At 34.5% G+C, this 21,499-nt stretch overlaps 1 protein-coding gene across 1 annotated transcript; it reads right to left on the reverse strand.

Annotated features, from left to right (window-relative positions):
• Nucleotides 1-17,714: 17,714 nt before the first annotated feature.
• On the reverse strand, nucleotides 17,715-21,081 carry LOC139495949 (uncharacterized). Its single transcript, XM_071284375.1, has 4 exons — nucleotides 20,336-21,081; nucleotides 19,794-19,852; nucleotides 18,124-18,253; nucleotides 17,715-17,805 (listed from the first exon to the last, which is right to left on the reverse strand). The coding sequence occupies exons 1-4, from the start codon at nucleotides 20,576-20,578 to the stop codon at nucleotides 17,785-17,787; spliced, it is 453 nt and encodes a 150-aa protein (XP_071140476.1). The 5' UTR covers nucleotides 20,579-21,081; the 3' UTR covers nucleotides 17,715-17,784.
• Between the last annotated feature and the right edge of the window lie 418 nt (nucleotides 21,082-21,499).

The raw sequence follows: 21,499 nt of genomic DNA on the forward strand, positions 1-21,499 counted from the left end.
ATAAAAAAAATAATTAAGAAAATGATTATTTCGAAATTAAATTGGGTGGTGCTTAACTTATGGCGGAGTGTATATATTTTTTTATGGTGAGTCAGCAGTGGTACAAGTTCGCAATGATTGCAGTTGTTCTACTTGGTAGTTAATGTTGGTTTTAGTTGACTGCTAGTAGTACAAGTTGACTAAGTACGAACAGGTAATAGTATGAATGGACTGGTTTCCCTGGAAAGAAAACTGAGTTTGTGTTCTATAGTACAAAAGTTATGAGACACGAATTAGACAAATGTTCACTACTACAGGGATCAAAGGTGAGGTCTGACAGACCTGCTTATAGTAAATGTAAATGATTTGTTGTCCCATACATGAATTTATATGGTTTAGGGGTGGGGATCTCGACGGTTTTCAAGTTCTCAGACAGGGGGTAGGGTGGCCCTAGGGACTACACCTACATTTCATTTGATTTGTTATATTGTCCATACATGCATATATATGGTTTAGGGATCTCACTAGTTTCCAAGTTCTTAAACAGGAGGGGGTAGGGTGACCTCAGGGACTCCCCTATATTTCATTTAATTAGTTATATTGGCCCATACATAAATATATATTGTTTAAGTGTGGGGATCTCGACTGATTCCAAGTTCTCAAACAGGAGGTGTGGGTTGACCACAGGGATTTCCCCTATATTTCATTTGATTTTATATATTGTCCAATACACGAGTATATATGGTTAAGGGGTGAGGATCTTGACCATTTTCAAGTTCTCAAACAGGAGGGTGTACGGTGACCCCAGGGACTCCCCCTATATTTCATTTGAATTGTTATATTGTTCCATACATGAATATATATGGTTAAGGGATGGGGATCTCACCGGGTTTTCAAATTCTCAAACTGGAGGGGGTGAGGTAACCCAAGGGACTTCCCTTATATTTCATCTGATTTGTTATATTGTCCCATACGTGAATATACATGGTTTAGGGGTGGGGATCTCGACCGTTTTTAAATTCTAAAACAGGAGAGGTGGAGTGACCCCCAGCGACTCTCCCTATATTTCATTTGATTTTTCGTATTGTCACAAATATGAATATATCTGGTAAAGGGGTGGGGATCTCGACCGTTTCCAAGTTCTCAAACAGGAGGGGATGGGGTGACTCCAGGGACTCCTACTATATTTTATTTGATTTATTATATTGTCCTTTACTTGAATATATGGTTTATGGATGGGGATCTCGACCGTTTCCAGGTTATCAAACAGGAGGGGGTAGAGTGGTCCAAAGGACGCCACCTATATATCATATGATTTGCTTACATTCAGGTATTATATAATATAGTTGCATTATTTGTGAAAATAAAGTAAGAAATTTCCACATTTGCTACTTTAATTGACCCTTCATAATTAAGAAAAAAATACTCCTTCAAAACTGCAGTAATATGCATTATCATTCATTTATCACTCATAAAGAAAATTTATACTGTGATCATGAACATATATATTGTTATATATACTGTTCCTAGCTGTCACATTGTATTGGGTTTTGACATTAAAATTTGTCAAAAAGTAATTTTGAGTTTCTGTATAAAATATTTTCTGTTTTTTTCTTTCTTTTACATTATATCTTTTTGTTTTTCAATTATAGTGTTCATATTCATTTGCCATGCATAGATGTATTTTGTCACCTGCCTGAATTTTTTTGTAGTTGATCGCCAAAACCCGGAATTAACCGTATCGGCTTCCGGAATCGGATCCGATATTGAAAACTTTTGTCTAAACGGCAGCCATCGTTATTGTGTTTATAATGTTGTTTTTGTCAATCAGATACAATTTTACTCGAATTTACACATTATTTTTAAAAAGCTAGCGGTTGAACAAAATGAACATCGATGTCATGAATAATAATGATGAAAATATTTTTTTAGGTCGTTTATGGAGACTTAGCAAAAGGTTTGCAAATTTATTACTTATTTTCTTTCAAGTGGAAGGCGACTCCATCGGGCGTAGCTGGAAACCAAGTCGACATTGCGCTTGCAAAAGTGGAAGGTCGCGGACCTCGGACCACCTCTAATTTGCATATCTGCCTCCAAATTAAAAAGATCTTTTAATTTGAAATTGCAGCCAACAGCTTGAACAGTTGAACTTATTATATAATAGACTACTGACGTAGTTGTACTACGTATTGATGACAAACAATATTCCTACGATTTTTGCCATTTGGGAAATTTAAACTACTTGTATTAAGAGATTTTCGGCGATTAAATATTTTATACAATTGTTCTTTGACATCTTAGCCAAAAGCACAGGTCATAATAAACTACACAAGGATTCCTAATGAGCACTACTTCCTATGTGTAACTTCAAAACTTTTGGGTGATTCGATGATCATTAAAGGTTTTTCTAGTTATATGTTTTGTAATCCAGAATAAAAAGTATTAAAAAAGTGTTCAATTAGTTATGTATAACATAGTAGCTAGCTAGATAATAACAATGGCAAGTATTTCAGCATTTATTAGGTAGAACACAAATCTAGGGTGCTCGCATTGTGCAGCTTAACTGCATAAAAACAGTCCGACAAGACAGTTACTGTTAGTGATATTCCGGAATTATCAGATCATGATATGGAATCTGAGTAGGAACAAGATCACCAATATATTGGTTGTTCCTTGGACCAAATGTTAGATGAGGTAGACATGGTAGACAAAGACTTCTTTTTAGAGTTAGAAAAAGAATATGAGGAGGACAAAAAGTTTGGTACTGAGATTGACATTGATATGGCAAAACTAGCTGAAACAGCTATTGAGAAACCGTTAAATGACGAGGAATACTTAAAGATAACAGACGAATATTTGGTGCCTGGAAATTGTAAAAAGATAAAGGTATATTTTCAGATTTAATATTATATTGCAGTAGATATATCTTACTTGATTTTATCAACAACTTCAAGAAGATGTTATACCTAAGTCACGAATAGGGTTGCCTTGATACGCAATTCTACAGCACCGGAACAATGGAATTATGACCCATCAGAGAAAAATCTTGCTGATAAAGCAACAAGTTCTATTCCTCCTTACGAACTGAATCATAACGAATGGCTGAGAGGTCCTCAGTATCTTAAAAGACATGAACAACCAATAAACTTGGTCTGTGATCATTGTCTGCTATTTTCTGTAAAGTCCATTTGTGGTGTCGAAGTTCATCTCTCAATTCTTGTTTTTTTCCCTCTGATATTTGTCTCATTGACACATATTCCACGTCTTCCCCACTCTAATTAGAAGGTAAAAACACAAAAACACTGAACTCCGCGGAAAATTCAAAAAGGAAAGTCCAAAATCAAAATCAAAAGTCCAAACACATCAAACGAATGGATAACTACCGTCATATTCCTGACTTGGTACAGGCATATAGCATGTAGAAAATGGTGGATTGAATCTGGTTTTATAGCAAGCTAAACCTATTTCTTGTTTGACAGTCGCATCAAATTCCATAACATTGTCAACGATGCGTGAACAAAACAAACATACTCGAAGAGTAAAATGTCAAACATAGGGGTACAGCAGTCAACATTGTGTTATCATCTTAATCACTATAAAAACACCAAATGTAACGAAGAAGCACAAAAAGGGATACAATAGATTCAATATGATTTTGGTATGGATTTTAAAATCCTCATCGAGTTTCAAAAGAATGAAGAAATATTCATATGATCTTTTTCAAGATAATGAAGTAATATTCATATGACCTTTTTAAGAAAACTAATAAGTATGTATGGATAAAGAAGATGTGGGTATAAATATTTCTTACAGAACCCAACAAAAATAATTCATAAAAACTATATTGGTTATAAAAAATATCACTTTATTTATATGTTGTTGAACAATATTCTCTTTTTCTAGTCTGTTTGCCTGAACTTTTAATGTAGGTGGTTCAACCAGTCTTTTATCAACAGCTGATATATCTAAGGCGCTCTTGAATGAAGGATATGTTTCTCGATATAGCAGCAACTCTTGCATATGTTCATCTGCATAACCTATAGAGGCTAAAAAAATAAACAGTTTACACCAGGGTTTTCGATATCACAAACTAGTCAAAACATTTACTAAATTTTATCATCGGTATAAGGACATCATTCGGAAATATACCTCAACAGGCAGACATCTTATACGTTCAGGTATTTCACATCCAATTTTTTATGAAAATATTCTTTATAAAGCACAAAGGTGTCAGTATTCACCTCAAAAACTAACAAAACCTTTGAATAGACTTATTAAGAAGAGATATAGTTACGATACTGTTGTCAGGTCATTAAAGATTGCATATTTTGGCGTTAATATTGATTCACATATAGGGTCTTTGCATCGGAACTAAACACATTTATTCAAAAACCAGTTGTTGGCATGAAATGTGTTATGTTCTTCTCATATATGTGTTGATGGTATGATACTAAACCCCTAACGGGAAGGATTGTGCCTGATGTTCATATGATGAAATCATAATCTTTCAGTCAGTTTAATTGAAGTCTGGAGCTGGCATGTCAGTTAACTGCTAGTAGTCTGTTGTTATGTATGTATTATTGTCATTTTGTTTATTTTCTTTGGTTACATCTTCTGACATCAGACTCGGACTTCTCTTGAACTGAATTTTAATGTGCGTATTGTTATGCGTTTACTTTTCTACATTGGCTAGAGGTATAAGGGGAGGGTTGAGATCTCACAAACATGTTGAACCCCGCCGCATTTTTGCGCCTGTCCCAAGTCAGGAGCCTCTGGCCTTTGTTAGTCTTGTATTATTTTAATTTTAGTTTCTTGTGTACAATTTGGAAATAAGTATGGCGATCATTATCACTGAACTAGTATATATTTGTTTAGGGGCCAGCTGAAGGACACCTCCGGGTGCGGGAATTTCTCACATGTTGGTGACCTTCTGCTGTTGTTTTTTTTTCTATGGTTGGGTTGTTGCCTCTTTGGCACATTCCCGATTTCTATTCTCAATTTTAGTTTTCAATTGTAAAAAAAATAATGTACATATATATAAGCACAATATAGCTTGAATCATTCAGCATGTCCGGCTAATGACGAAGGAAACATTTCTATATTTTTATACAAATGCAGGGCAATGTCTACTTCGCTGAAACCCTTAATTTGTTTTAAATTACAAGTAGAGAAAATATTACAATGGCAGAAATGCAAAAAAAAGTCCAAATCCATATACATTTTAGCATGCAATTTGATTTATTGTTGGTGTTTTAACACCCCTTTTTAGCGCCACATTTGTTCTATTTCGTTGCGATCAGTTTTTATTTGAGGAAGAAGCCGGAGAAAATCCACAGCAGAACGTTTCCCCTTCGTATATGTACAAAATGACCTATCTCTATTATTCATTATCTTTGCTGTTTTGATCCTTTGCAGTTTGAAAATTTCGTAATTCACATAGAGATGTGCAGTGGTGACAAATATAAGAAAGAGGGATGATTTGGAGGATAGGATTGCTAGTTTAGAGAATACTACAAAAGAAGTTGTAAGAGAGTTGAAGGAGAAGGCTGCAAGTTGATCCTAGCAATTCACTCATATTACTTACTAGATCGTACTATGGAGGAAACTTCTAAAGCAGCAAACCGGGTTAATCATAATGATTCCGATATCTTTGAACAGACATTGAACACGTCAGGTAAATTGTCACAAACTAAAATTAGACATCTCTTTGTTGTTGTATGTGTTGGGTGGGTAGGTTGCGGAAGCGATCACCAGAACAGTATGTAAATGTTTATAGGAAAAGCAACCGGAGAATTTTTTTTAATAAAAAGGTAGGTAAATAACTACTTCTTAACCTTAAGATTTACCGTAGCATAGTTTATACTCACATACCGGGCTCCTTTTGTGTATCCAAGGAATGAGGTTGTTGAATTTGATATATGCCTTTTTGTGCTCTTTTATTAAATATGTGCTTGTTTTTATTGTTTATGATATTCTCGTATACTTGTCTTTCATTTTGGTGTTACTTCGAAAACTTGTTTATTGCTTGTCTTTCATATTTGCTTTTGTCGACATGCCTTTATATGTTTCGTTGTTGCATATGTTTCATGCATGTTTAGGACGAAAATAAGTTAATACAGTTTGTAGGTCTTGGAGGACATTTAGCCTTTAAACAGGCCCCCTACGGACCACAAAGAGTTCTTAACGTTCTTAAAACGAGGCATCGAATTTAACGTCCCCATTTTTCCGGACGTGGTTGCCTCGTTGATACATCCCGCACAGTCAAACGGACGCCTCATTTGGGCAAGCGTATTGCTGCCGGTCGGAATAAGACCCCCAAAAATGTGACCATATTTCGTTTCCCCAGTCTTCCTTTGGGGTGTTACATATATGATGTGGCTTTGTACTTCTACATCCAGTCATTGGTCTATGGTAAATTTGTGTTTTTAGTCTTTAGTTTTTGCTTATGTGCTTGGTCTTTGTGCTACTTTACATATGTTTATGCTTGTTAGTGATTTAGATCATAACGCAATGATGACAGCTAGGTTTTTGACAAATTAACCTATAGTGTCGATATACCTATATATAAATACTGAAGATGTTAAGTGAAACACTATTAAGCTTTATACTTTTGGCCAAAGAAACATTATATTTTTAAATCCTATTTCCAAGAAATTGCCAGCAATTACCAGTAAAGGTCAATGAGGAAACGCCCTTAACAAACAGAATCCTATGATAGTAAAAAGAGAGCTCATTCCAACGTTCAATCCTGAGGTTTTACTACAAACAATGAGACTTCAGAAAAAGGATGCTTTTAGTGTTACTTTTTCATCAGGAAACCAAGAAGTGTATCATTTCTTAAAAACTATAAGGAAAGATAAAAAAAAAAAACCACTTTCCTCTAATTGGGTAGCGCTGTCAATTTTAGCAGATGGTCTGCTTATTTTTTGCAGAAGCAGCTACAAAATATCTATTAGAGGATTATTCATAAGTTTATACCTGAACGGACCTTTCAGATGGTGAAGAAAACGTTAAATGATGTAAAATTAAATTAATTCAATTACATTTAAGGTTTCGGCAGAAAGCAAGACTGAATATGTGGTTTTAAACTTTTTATACGCCCGTCCGGCGTTAACATGTCGCACCGTAACTTGAGAGCGACTAATCCAAATTTCATGAAACTTAATATAGTTGTTTCTTATGATGGTCATATGATCTGTATACTTTTCGGTGAAAATAATATTAAAACTTTTTGAGTTACGGCACTTTGTAACTAAAACAGGGTGTGTTTTTTTCACATGTCGTACTGTATCTCACAAACGATTTTTGATTATTGCTTAAAACTTTACACTCTTCTTAGTTATATTAATCTAAAGATCTGTATAATTTTTGGTGATGATTCAAAATTTCATTTTTGAGTTATTGAGTATTTTGAAAAAAAGGGGAGGGCTTCTTTACATGTCGCGCCGTATCTGAAAAATCATTTATTGTAATTGCTTAAAACTTTACACACTTTTTTGTTATATTAATCTAAAGATATTTATACGTTTTGGTTTTGATTCAAAATTTTATTTTAGTGATATTTAGTTTTTTGTAAAAAAAAAAAAAGATTGGGTGTTCACATGTCTCGCCGTATCTCAAAAGCAATATATGGTTATTGCTTAAAACTTTCTCAGAAACTATTAATGATAATTGCATTAAACCTCCACACCAGACGTCGGACGTATCATGCGCTCATGGCGCAACTGTTTATTAAAGACTGCCATACATAGTGACAAGGTAGTGTGTGATCCCCTAAAAAAATATGCACTTGAGTGTCTGTCTATTTGTCTGTCTGTCTGTTCATGTGCCACCTGAGGATTTCCAGATAAAAACTTAAAAAAGCATGGGGCTGTTTTCTGCTCTATGGTCGGGTTGTCGTCGCTTTGACACATTCCCTTTCTCAATTTTATGTTTTAAAAACTTGGAAAACTTGTGAAATGCCACAACATACAGATGATGTTAGTATTTAAGTTTATTTGCATAAATGGTCAACAGATATAGCCTTTTTGTGCTAATGCGGCGTAAAGCAAACCAACTATTAATCGTTTTTGTAGTCACGTGACACCTTTTTCACACGTTTACTACCGGTTATTATACGCTTACTTAACAATGAAAACAGAAGAGAAAAAGTTTTAAAATGGTACCATTGTGCCCAAAAATTGAACCTCCCATGACAGGAAAATAGCAACGTATCCGTACATGCATCATGTTCGTTATTATCCGTTTCTGACAGAAAAGAAGAATCCCAATCTGCGGGGAAAGTGGCTAAAGTTGCTGAGACGAAACGATGCATATGTTGTTCCCACCTTTAAACAAAGTGTGTTCCCTTAAGTTTTTGGACGGTGAGCCTACAAATGAACATCCATATTCAAAGCTTTTATCGTTCGATAACCTTAAAAATATGACAACTCCATATGGTACGAGTATACCTACATCAGTGACGGTGTAAAAACTATATAGTGCCAGATCAAGAACTTCAACAGCAACAATGCCTACTGAAGATGTGTGTGTGTGTGCATGTAACAGATTGATTGTTGGTTGCTTAACGTCCAGTGGCAAATATTTCATGCCTGTTTAGGACGAGAACAAGTTAACAATAAATACAATAGGTAGGTCTTGTCATAATAGAGGCCATTCGGGATGATGGTTGGGGAAATTTGAACTGCGACTGTATTATATAAGGGTATATTGGATAGGGACAGAAATGTTGCCTTGCAACAGGCCATCTACGGACCCTCAAAGAGTTGATGTAGGGTTCTTAACGTGCAAAGAGCATGGCACTCTCTTTACACGAGGCAACAGATTTAACGTCCCCATTCTTACCGGACGTGTCTGCGAACTTGACACATCCCGCACAGCCAATAAATAAAGTGACCATATTTCGTTTCCCCAGTCACCCTTGGGGTCATGGTTTGTAATTATCAAAAAATATGCTATCCGTTTTATTCGTTTAATAATCAATGTTAACAAATATAGGATGGAAGTTAGTGATACACCTAGGGATACGGCGTGTCTTGATATGAAACCCCTCCGGCCGACCGGGGTTTCGTATCCAGACACATTTACGCCAATTGTTCTGTCGCAGTCCAAAATCACTACCTTCATCTCGGATCTATAGAACCTAACTATTGCTTTTATTGTTAATTTGTACTTTGTCTTGAAAATACATGAAACATTTGCCAATGGATGTGTCTTGAAAATGAATGAAACATTTGCCAATTGATGTGTCTTGAAAATGAATGAAACATTGCCAATGGATGTTAAGCAACCAATACCTATCAATAATTCTAAATAAATGTTTTAAATAGTTTGATTTGCTCAAAGATTCATTATATCCTGTTCAAGCTACCGAAGGATCGGTTTTGATTGGACGTGGCTGCGAACTTATATATCCCTCACAGACAAAATGATGCCTTATTTTGGCAAGTGTTTTATTTTTACCGGCCAGTGTCGGACCCGAGTGACACTAGAGTAGTAAAGGTTAATAGAAGTGTTCATCTATTATATAATGTCAAGACATATATTTTAACGTAGTAACGCATACATTTTGACAATTTATGATGTTTTGATACGTAGCCAAGCTTGTATAGTAGTGAGTTTTATTTATGAAATTCAGGATTTCAGATTAAATCAATGGTTTTAAATTTACCTGTATTTCTGAGCTATTTTTAAACACCCAACCAGTTGTGTAATTCATTTCACTTAACAAATATTGTCTTAGACGAAGTATACCAATTTGTTACGCCGAAATATTTAGATGAAACGCTTTTATATCATCATTTCCGTACACACATATCAACACATTTCATATTTTAGTAGCGCATGTCGAAAGACTGTTATACGATGTAGTTTAAAGTTTTCTGTATATTTTATGGGTCGATCACTTTTAACTCATTGTTCTGGGTGAGGTGGACTCTTAATGATTTGAAGTTTATTGCTTTTTACATTGCAAGTGGTTTCTAATTCGGAAGACGAACTTAGTGACATTAAAACTGTTACGGGTGAATACCCAGCAGTTATTGGATAAGACGTTGGATGCAGTTGACAGAAAACGTAGCCTCACCGGACACAATTACGAATGATTTTTGAACTGTGATTAATATTTTTTTTATGTAGACTACTTTCTTGAATTTTTTATACCATAGAATTTAAGATGTATGAAGGCTTTCCATTTTGCATCATATCCCACATAAATTTTTATGCACGTTGGGATACTTTAGTAAGATTTGCGTGACCTCGTTTTACGGGTCAAGAGAGCCACATATGGACGCAATTCCGAACAGCACTATATTGATATATCTTGCAGAAGAAATCAATGACAACAGTCTATATTGATAAAGCATACATTAATCTTTATCTCAAACACATTTTCATAGGAAAATAAAAAGCACAAGTTTGTTTTTTAGTTCAATTACTTCAGCAGTGGTTGCAGACGAAATGTCGGTCATGTGTAAAGGAAAGATTTCTGATTTTTTTTTTTTTTTGTGTAAGTTCCTCCTTTAAAGGAGCACTAAATTCAAGTTTATCCATTTCGGTGGTGTACTTATCATTCATCTATGATTTTTTTTATATTGGTCAACATTTCTTTCGGAGTTCTCTGGACTTTTCAATAAAATAAACATATTTTCTTTTGCCATAAATAGGTTCACAAGAGTCTAAAAAACGTCAATTGTGGGGTTATTTGGGCATGATAAAAGGCATCACGCATATGAACAGAATCAGGAGATATTTTTCTTTCTATATATTAACAAAAGAAGGCAATATGCACTTACCTTTATGTATTTTTTTATATAACTTCCAGGTCAGATTGCCGTTCTTATAATATTTTCAGAATGATTTTGTCATCGTCATCAACATTCACCAAGTGCACATAAATTGTATTATCATGAAAACAAGGGATTTTTAATAGGGTTTTTATTTATAAAAACATTTATTGATAAATATTAACAGATATGATCTCAGAGGGCAAACATTGGAAATCGTTCGTAATTGTGTCCAGTCGTAATTGCGTCCTGTGGGGCTAGTGTTAATCTTATAAAGAAAGATAAATCAATATTATTGACATATATATTAAATAAGAGGGAGCTTAAGCCTTCACCTTGTCGCACACCTTTTTCTAATTTATATGGCTCAGTAATAGTGTGATCTTTTTTAACAACCACTTTAAATTTGCATTATTATACATATGGTGCAGTAATTGGAAAAAATGTCCTTTGACTCCCAGTTTAAAAGTTTTTCAAATAGCCCATCATGCCAAATTGGATCAAATGCTTTACAGAAGTGGACAAAACAAGCATATATTAAGGTTCATCATAAGGAACTGAAAAATATGGCCGTGTTTACACCTCCAAAATTAATATGAGTACAGACAAACTGGTACATCCAGGAAAGTTTTAAGGCATGGCAGGAACTAGATATATAAAAGTTATATGAAGTCTACGTTTCAGAAAATTAAAAACTTACCTGGATTTTGATGTTCATTTTTTTTCAGTCTGCAGAAGATAGCAAAATAAACAAACACCAGAGTTTCATTTGATACGGTCCACTCAGTTGCAGTTTAAACCTGTTAAATCACCTATTGTTTACAGGTGTCTATTGTCCATCTATTGTCCATTTAAATCAATACTACTCACAACATTGATTATATGAGGGGAGCTTCTCAATCGTTTTCACTACTTAGTTAATTTTTGCACCTTCTGCAGGAACGAAAAAAAAATGGATAGCAAAATCTACAAAAGTTTATAATTTTCTGAAACATAAAATGCATTTAAAATTTATATATCTAGTTCCTGCCATCCCTTAAAACTGTTGCAGGTGTATAGGTTAGTCGGTACTCAGAGTAAAATTTGGGGTGTAAATACGGCAATTTTAGCCAAAAGGTTATGATGAACCTTAAGATATATTTGTTCAGTATTGTCTTTATTGTAAATATATGCTCAGTTGTACGGAAATCTGGTCTAGACCCGGCTTGCAATTTGTTTTAAAGATTATGATCATCTAGGTATCCATTATGTCTAGTTTGTAATAAAGACATGAAAAATTTTCCGAAGCAGCTTGTAACACCTAGGCATCTGTAACTATCACAACCATTGATATCATCATTCTAATGTATAAATCTTTCGTATTGTTACTAGTTTGTCTGCCGACCGGTAGTTTAATTAAATGGTTTATCCTTTTGGCTGTGCTGTGAGGGATCCAGACAAGTACGCACTGATATACGTCAGAAAAGATCGATAAATCCTATTCCTAATAAAGACCGTCCGGGATGATGGTCGGGGACATTTATTGGTTGATTGCTTAACGTCCAGTGGCAAATATTTCATGCATATTTCAGGAGCACAAGTTAACAATAAATATCATCGATAGGTCTTGTCATAATAGAGGTCATTCGGGGGATGATCGGGGAAATTTTGATTGCCACTGGAAAAAGAGGGTAAAGTGGATAGGGGCAGAATTTTTGCCTTGCACCAGGCCACCTACGGACCCCTCAAAAAGAAGTAGCAAGCCTTCAAGGTTCTTAACGTGCTAAGAGTGTGACACTATTTACACGAGGCATCGGATGTAACGTCCCCATTCTCACCGGATGTGGCTGCAAACTTCTTTTTTTTAAACAGTACTTTCGTTAGTAAAAACAGAAAAAAAAGAGCTATGTGATCTGTGCCGGTTTTCTAATGGTTTTTTTTTATGTGAAAAGAATTTGATTTCTTGTTAAATTTAGAGTGTTATTGTCCTTGGTTTTCCCCCTCTTTAACACACGATAAATTGATGTATTTCTGGAAAATTCTGTGTTAAAATTAATTTTTGATAGTTTCTCTAGAATGGTTTGTCCGAAGTCCTTCCTCATCAATGGAGGAATTGTCAAAGTTTGCCTTCTTGTTTCTACTTTTGTTTTTGTGAAAACAGTATTTGCTTGTGTTTTTACTACACTTTAATGTGTAGTTTTGATTAATCAAAATTCACTGGCTGGCCTTTTTTGAATATGACTGCTTTTGACGTCGGAATGTTGTATTTAAGTATGAATTCCTTAATCATACTCTGGTCCTCGAACATGTTTGTAGAATCAAAAGGGCCGAAATATAGAATTCCACATTTTCCAATGTTTTTCATAATTTCTGGCTTGTATATCTGATTTGAAATAATCATTGTGATTTTATTCTCTATACAGGTTTTTGCAATATGTGTGCAATCAAGTGGTCCAACACTGGAAATTTTCTTGTTCTGTTTAGTGATCTGATGACCTGGCGGCGATACGAAAACCTTATCCACATGCCTCGATTCTGCAAACGCCCATGCAATGGCTTTTCCTCCAGCTTACACCATTACATTTTTGATATTTGTCATATCAACTTCCAGTTTGTCAGCTCTACGAATTTTTTCCAAGGTTTTATCAACTTCCAGTTTGTCAGCTCTACGAATTTCTTCCAAGGTCTTCTGCATTATTAGTACGGTGACCAGACCCAATATTTTTAAAATTTAATCGTCAGACATACTATATGGCTATATCATATATCATTGGATTCGGAAAAATTAGTACTTTTGGAATATCGATGTCGTCAAAAAGAAATGTGGTAACAGTTTTGCATAAATTAAGGTCAAAGATCAACATACTGTTTTCTTTTTTTCTTTCTGTATCTTAACAATCGAAAGATATCAGCAGCATTTTGTGTTAAATTTCAAATCAATTGAAAATGAACTATCTCGAAAATGTAAAAAAAAAGGAACATATTACTTAGTAATCGGTTAATTCTGAAAATAGGAGTTTTTCAACACTTGTTCTATTATACAAGATCAATTCAAATTCCGTTAAAGTTACAGTAGTTACCTAACCGGCTGACATTCAACCTCAGCAATAAAAGATAAATGTTGTTTTCAAGTAAAGCCTTCTACCCTAAATGTTTATTTTGAAAAAGCTCATGCATGTAATTCATTGCAACCAAAAACCACTAATTAGCTCGAAGAACATTAAAAAATCCAATTAAAATTAAAAATCAATTCTTCAGAGAACAATTGAAGGTCTTTCCACCCGAAATGATATATTTTGCTATGAAACCATTAAAATAAGGTTTGAAATATCATGTCCAGGTTGATGACTTATTGTATGCCGATTTTAAAAATATATGGTTATAATAAATGATAACGAAAACTATTTTAAGACCGAAAATTAGAAATTTCTGATTTCATACCAAACAGTTATAATTTTGCGATTCAAAAATAAATATAATCGTATGATTTTTAATAAAATCCATTATAAATAAAAGATTATAATTTAAAGATTACATCTATTTAAAAACTTTTAAACGGTAGTAAACAGAGTCTTTTATAGCCAATTATGTGGTATGGGTTTTGCTCACTTCCGAAGGCCGTACGATGACCTATAGTTGTTTATTTCTGGCGTCTTGTAGAATCGAATAAAAGTTTTCCAGAGAACTACTCTTTATGGGCACGGTTTTAAACTTTTGTGAGTTTACCCGCTCTACTGAATAAATACAATAGCTTTTATGTGTAGTTTCACTGAGACCTTTAAGAGAAATTACATTAGTTGATTATAGTTATCAAAGGTGCCAGGATTATAATTTAGTACGCCAGACGCGCGTTTCGTCTACATAAGACTCATCAGTGACGCTCATATCAAAATATTTATAAAGCCAAACAAGTACGAAGTTGATTAAACTCTGCCAAGATATTTTACCGATGTTATTTCTGACCGGGCGGAGCTTGTGTTTTAATTTGTATGAGGACAGTGAATTTGAAAGAGGGACGAAATATGTCCAGAGGGAGAGTCAAACTCGTAAATCAAAAATAATCCGACAACACCATGGCTAAAAATGAATAAGACAAATAGACAAACAAAAGTACACATTACACCACATAGAAAACTAAAGAATAAACACGAACCCCAACTGACGTGCTGTGTGATAAGGATGATTGCCATGGATTTCTAATTACCTATCAGTCAAACTGTCTCACTAAACGAAATTACAATGACCATAATTGGACACTTCATTAATGAGTTTATCCTAAGACAGCTATCAGTATGGACTGGACATGATAAGCAAACGGTGTGAACTACGTCCAGTAAAGCGAAATAAATCAAGTAATATGAAGCAACTACAACTGTTGTACTACAGGCTTCAGACTTAGGACAGTTACATATAAATATCAAAGTGAGTTTAAACGATGTATTTGAAAGGCACAAGTTTACCAATTAAAAACATACATTGAAAACCCGAGTTGAAAAGAGGATAAATCGTCAAAATCATACATAGAAAACGTTATTGGACCAAGAAAAAATGCAGTATTTGTAGCAGTTATTGAAAGGTATTTGAAGACTAGAAACAGAGACAAAATTATGTATTTAAGTGTTTATATACTACAGCTGTGTATCACCTTGTTTATGACGTTGATAATGTGTTTCCGTAGAGCTTTATTTATGACGCCAATAAAACATGCATGTTGGCGAAAATTTAACGTCGTCCGCTTCAAATTAAGAAATGATGTTTTTTACCCAAAATACTTCATTAAGAACAGTTATATTCCCTTTCATGAATATGACCTACCGAATTAGACTATTTACCGGATTTGTAATCACTTAAGCAACACGACGGGTGCCACATGTGGAGCAGGATCTGCTTACCCTTCCGGAGCACCTGAGATCACCCCTAGTTTTTGGTGGGGTTCGTGTTGTTTATTCTTTAGTTTTCTATGTTGTGTCGTGTGTACTATTGTTTTTCTGTTTGTCTTTTTTATTTTTAGCCATGGCGTTGTCAGTTTGTTTTAGATTTATGAGTTTGACTGTCCCTTTGGTATCTTTCGTCCCTCTTTTATAAGAGTTGCAGTATCTATAATACTAAAATTACGAGGTCAAATTTGTCAGCCGTCATCGGGTAAAAACGACAAATCAAATAATTTGACTTTATATATAACTAATATAGGACAATGGTGCAGATTGAAAATTACACCACTCAAGACCCTTTTGTTTTCCAAACAATTAATATTGCCAATAATTGACAAGTTCCGGGTCGAATCCGATACCGATACCTATAGTATATTCACCTGTTACCTATTACCTGATATGTACGTTCCGCATTTGATACATTGTCTCGAAATATCAATCTATAACTAGAACTTATTTGTACTCGGCTCGAAACAGGTAGAAATGCTCGGCACAGCTTCGCTTTCTATCCGTTTCTAAACCTTGTACAAATAACATTGATATTTCGAGACCATGTATGGTTAATCTATATATACAGCATTGGCATAGCGACGAAATATCGTTATAATGAACTGTAAATGTATTTCCTTTCAATTCGTATTTTGTCAAATTGCTTTCTCAATGGTTTGATATAGTATATATATAAAGTAGTTAGTCATATAGCTCTTTCTGTTGATCATGAACACATCATGTTGAGTTTGAGTGTTTCCTTGATAGACAGAAACGCTAAGAACTCACTAGATGCTAGGGAGGAATAATTCAACCGTTTTTGCTTTTGATGCAAATATCAACCTTGAAAATGTATAGGCTTTGTTAATAACAACTGCAGGTCATACGGTGATCGGTACTTATTAATTATATTGGTTTAATTTTGTTTCTTGTAAATCTTTACAGGAAAGTTTTGTCTAGCTCTGATTGTTTAGTTTTATTGTTGATATTGACCCCATATGTATCAAGTGTTATAAACCCTAAGGGTGACTGGGGTATAGAAATATGGTCACTTGGTCTTCTCCCGACCGGCAGTAAAACGCTTGCCGAAGTGGGGCGTCCGTTTGGCTGTGCGGGATGTATCAAGTTCGCAGTCACGTCCGTCAGAAGGGGACGTTAAATCCGATGCCTCGTGTAAAGAGAGTGCCACGCTCTTTGCACGTTAAGAACCCTTGCAACAACTCTTTGAGGGGTCCGTAGGTGGCCTGTTGCAAGGCAAAATTTCTGTCCCTATCCAATATACCCTCATTTTCCAGTGGCAGTCCAAATTTCCCCGACCATCATCCTAGATGGCCTCTATTACAACAACCTACCTATTGTATTTATTGTGAACTTGTTCTCGTCCTGAATATGCATGAAATATTTGCCACTGGACGTTAAGCAACCAACAATCAATCAATCAAGTGTTATAAATTAGATTTGTTTATATTACAGAACTTTCTTGGTATTCCTTATTGGAAGATTTTATATAAACTTAAAAAATTTAATCCCGCTGCAAATGTTTGCACCTGTCCTAAGTCAGGAATCTGATGTACAGTAGTTGTCGTTTGTTTATGTAATATATACGTGTTTTTCGTTTTGTTTATATAGAGTAGAACGTTGGTTTTCCCGTTTGAATGGTTTTACACTAGTAATTTTGGGCCCTTTGTAGCTTGTTGTTCGGTGTGAGCCAAGGCTCCGTGTTGAATGCCGTACTTTAACCTATAATGGTTTACTTTTTAAATTGTCATTTGGATGGAGAGTTGTCTCATTGGCACTCACACCACATCTTCCTATATCTATATAAGTAGTATACTTAAAACAACTTGTTTTTGGATGGAGAGAGTTGTCTCGTTGGCATTTATACCACATCTTTCTATATCGACTAAAACCATCTACTTTACGTTCTTGAAGATTGAGCAATCTGACTCATTCGTAAAGGTTTCAAAATTACAAAATGAAACAATTCAAAAGAAAAAAACCAAGCTCTGTTAAAATTTCAAATAGGAACCAACAAAAACTAATAAAACGAATCTGTCTTTATATTTAATCATAACAACTGTATGTTAAATGTAAATCTGCAGTATCTATCTGTTCTGATGGGTTCAGTTTTCCTCAAGTATGGTCTACAAAAAGAAAAAAAATCATAAATATTGATTTTTTAACGCTAATTATGAACAATTTCTGATAATAAAAGATCAGTAGTGCGCGTTAATAAATATTTCTATAGCATGGTTTTAAAAAGAACACGGTAGAAGTTTACCTTTGAAATAAATGAAAAATCTAAAATTATACAATTATACAAAATCTACATTTGCAAAAATCATTATTTTACTCTCGACACTATTATATACACAAGCTATATAGAAATAATTAAAAACGGGTATATTAATAATTCACTGGTTAACGTCGTAGTTACAAAACTGGTCTTATAAATTACTTACAGCATTAACAATTTTCCCGTTTTTTATCACGAGTGATACCCTTCTTTCTTGGAAAGCTTGTTCTGGATATAAAATATCCAGAACATCATCATCAACTGGGTATTCGCCTACTGAAGTGAGTACCAGTTTTCTGAAATATTAAAATTGTATAAACGAAATATATCTATAATACTAAAATAACGATGTCCAATTTGTCAGCCGTCATCACGTAAAAACGACTAATCAAAGAATTCAACTTTATATATAACTAATATAGTACAACACTCCAGGCCCTTTTGTTTTCCACGTAATTAATATTGGCAATAATTAAGAAGTTCCGGAGCGAGTCCGATACCGAAACCAATAGTATATTCACCTGTTACCTTATTACCTTATCTGAACGTTCCGCATCTGACAGACGCACCACCAAACGGTGTATTTAGGATTGATATGCTATATACACGGGTCATAATTTCAGGGTTGACACTACTAAATTTTCAAATTGTTACCTGTAATTGTAGTATTTTAATCAGTAAAACTTTTTAAGATAACAATACGAATACAAAAAATGTGGACTAAAAATACGGCGTATAGGAACAGTTTTCAATTTGTTAGTGAGCATGACGTAAAACAGCGAATCAAAAAATTCAACTTTATTTATAACTAATATAGGACAATAATGCTGATTAAAAAATACTCTCTTCCAGGAACATTTGTTTTCCAAATAATTAATATTACCAATAATTGATAAGTTCCAGTTCGATGGGTTCAAACAGAAAGATTTGAAAGCAGAGAAAACTGTGTATCTTATAAGTCGGCATGACTTTATCAGATGACAATACTAATTCTAAAATAAGGCTTGCACATAGTTGTATACTTTGATTCAGTCACGGACCCGCGAAATCACGGGTGTGTTCTAGTATATATATATATATATATATATATATCACTATCATTGATGGTGATCCGATGGATAAATCTGTTGTAGAGTTGTCACTGACTCAGACGTACTTATGAATATAATTATTTTATGTGACTGTATCTTACATGAATTTGTAGGATCCTTTACTATAGATAATTAAGCTGATCTGTAACAATACCATTTCCATGCCTTATATATCATGTACTGTAGTACGCCGCTAGATTAAAACTGACGTGGAAAGGTAACACATGCCCACCGAAAGTTTTAAATTTGTGTAGTCCAGGTGGTTGTGTGGTCTAGCGGGACGGCTGCAGTGCAGGCGATTTGGTGTCACGATATCACAGTAGCATGGGTTCGAATCCCGTCGAGGGAAGAAACAAAAATTTGCGAAAGCAAATTTACAGATCTAACATTGTTGGGTTGATGTTTAGACGAGTTGTATATATATATATATTCATAAACATAGAACATCATTCAGTATGTGTGCTTGATCTTTAATTTTTTTAATTGACATTTTAAGGGGAGGAAACGCGGATATTTATGAAGGAATTTCCACAATTTTTTTTTTGTATTTTATCTGATAAAAACTTACGGCAGAACAATATTTGCTGTTGATATTTTTAATATCTGGTGACGATTCCTCAATAATATAAGAGAACATTATGCCAAGTTTTGATAAAGTATGATCAAATTCATTCTATTTAAGCTCCCATACAACCTGAAGTACAATGGACAGTAGTTTGAGAAACTTATACTACATGTTACTTACTCTGCAAAATCTACTCCCTCTATATTGGCCGCATCTATTTTAAGGTCTTCTTGCAATTTCTAAAATTAATATATTTAACAACAAAAATTCGTTAAGTGAAATAAACCCCTTAAGGTACAAAAATGAGCATGCATACTTATTTGTTTTGGTTTTTTTTTAATTAAAAAGATCTTTATTAGAATTTTTTAAATATTTTACAATCAAATGTTGTAAAGAGGGCGATACATTTCCAGTAGGTGATGATTTTGAATGCGAATATATAGTATGCGGAGAGTAGATGGACATACTTTTGGGGCCCTTTATAGCTTGTTGTTCGGTGTGAGCCAAGGCTCCGTGTTGAAGGCGGTACTTTAACCTATAATGGTTACTTTTTAAATTGTTATTTGGATGGAGAGTTGTCTCATTGGCACTCACACCACATCTTCCTATATCTATTATACGACTAACATCAGCGCGTATTTAATATAACATCAGCCTGTTACCTTTATCCATTGGAACCCAACTTTTGTCAAAAGTATTTATAGTTCATGTTAAATACGTACCTTTATGGATGTGTCCAGAGTGGCATTAAACTGGACAGCCCCCTGCCACAGTTCAACCACCATGGAACTGAGGGAATATGTGGTAAACCGTTCCATGGCGGTGACCACATCTTCCTGGTTACCGGCCCAGAATTTTACTTTAAAATTCTGGCCGGTAACCCTTTTCTCATCAGTCATTGTTGCAATTTGCAACGTGGTTTTGTTCGTGGTTGTTTTCGGAGCAGTCTGAAAGTATATCAACATCCGACATTAGATTATATTATGTTAAATAACTTGAAAGTACGATTCTGGCCAGGTTGACCCTAAACCAGATTGTATCAAATATTGTTATGCGATTACTTTTCTTCATTGGCTAGACATATAGGGGAAGGGTTAGTCTTGTATGATTTTTAATTTTAGTTTCTTGTGTATAATTCGAAGTTTAGCATGACGTTCATTGTCACTGTACTAGTATATATAATTTGTAAGGAGCCACTTGACGGACGCCTACGGGTGCGAGAGTATTCTCGCTACATTGAAGACCCATTGGTGGCCTTAGACTTGTCTGCTTTATGGTCAGGTTGTTGTCGCTTTGACACATTTCCAATTTCACTTCAATTTTATGACCTTCAACAATGAAAAGCCAATCAACCAACGACAACCATCGAAGTACATGCTACTGATTAATGAATATGGTGGGGCTAAACATGTTTGCGGGTTCAACCTCCCAAATCCTCTGATATAATATTTAATTGATCAAATCGATACAAAGGAAACTAAACCAAGAAAAGAAATGAACGAATATGGTAGGGTATTTATTCACTTCGTACAGATATAAGGAGTAGTCGCGATTACTAAACCGTCAAAGAAATCAACTACTTATTAAAATATCATGTGTTAAGATAAAATATCAGCGAGTTAAAACACGAACGATTTTAAAATTGGTGGTTTATAAACTACAGATATATCAAATTTATTACGATACTTACTTTAACCAATGAGCCCGAGATGGCAACTTGTTCGTCTTGGGCCAATGAAGCAATCTTCCCAACATCCCCCAAATCTATGGGGGTTAGCGCAATAAGCGCTTGGATGTGGCTCTCGTTAATCTCAAATGGGGCTATTTCCATAATCTGAATTTGATTTAAAAATAAAAAATATATAAACGCAAGACCAACTTCACAT

The sequence above is a fragment of the Mytilus edulis genome, chromosome 11 (assembly GCF_963676685.1).
Source record: "Mytilus edulis chromosome 11, xbMytEdul2.2, whole genome shotgun sequence".
Classification (NCBI taxonomy): domain Eukaryota; kingdom Metazoa; phylum Mollusca; class Bivalvia; order Mytilida; family Mytilidae; genus Mytilus; species Mytilus edulis.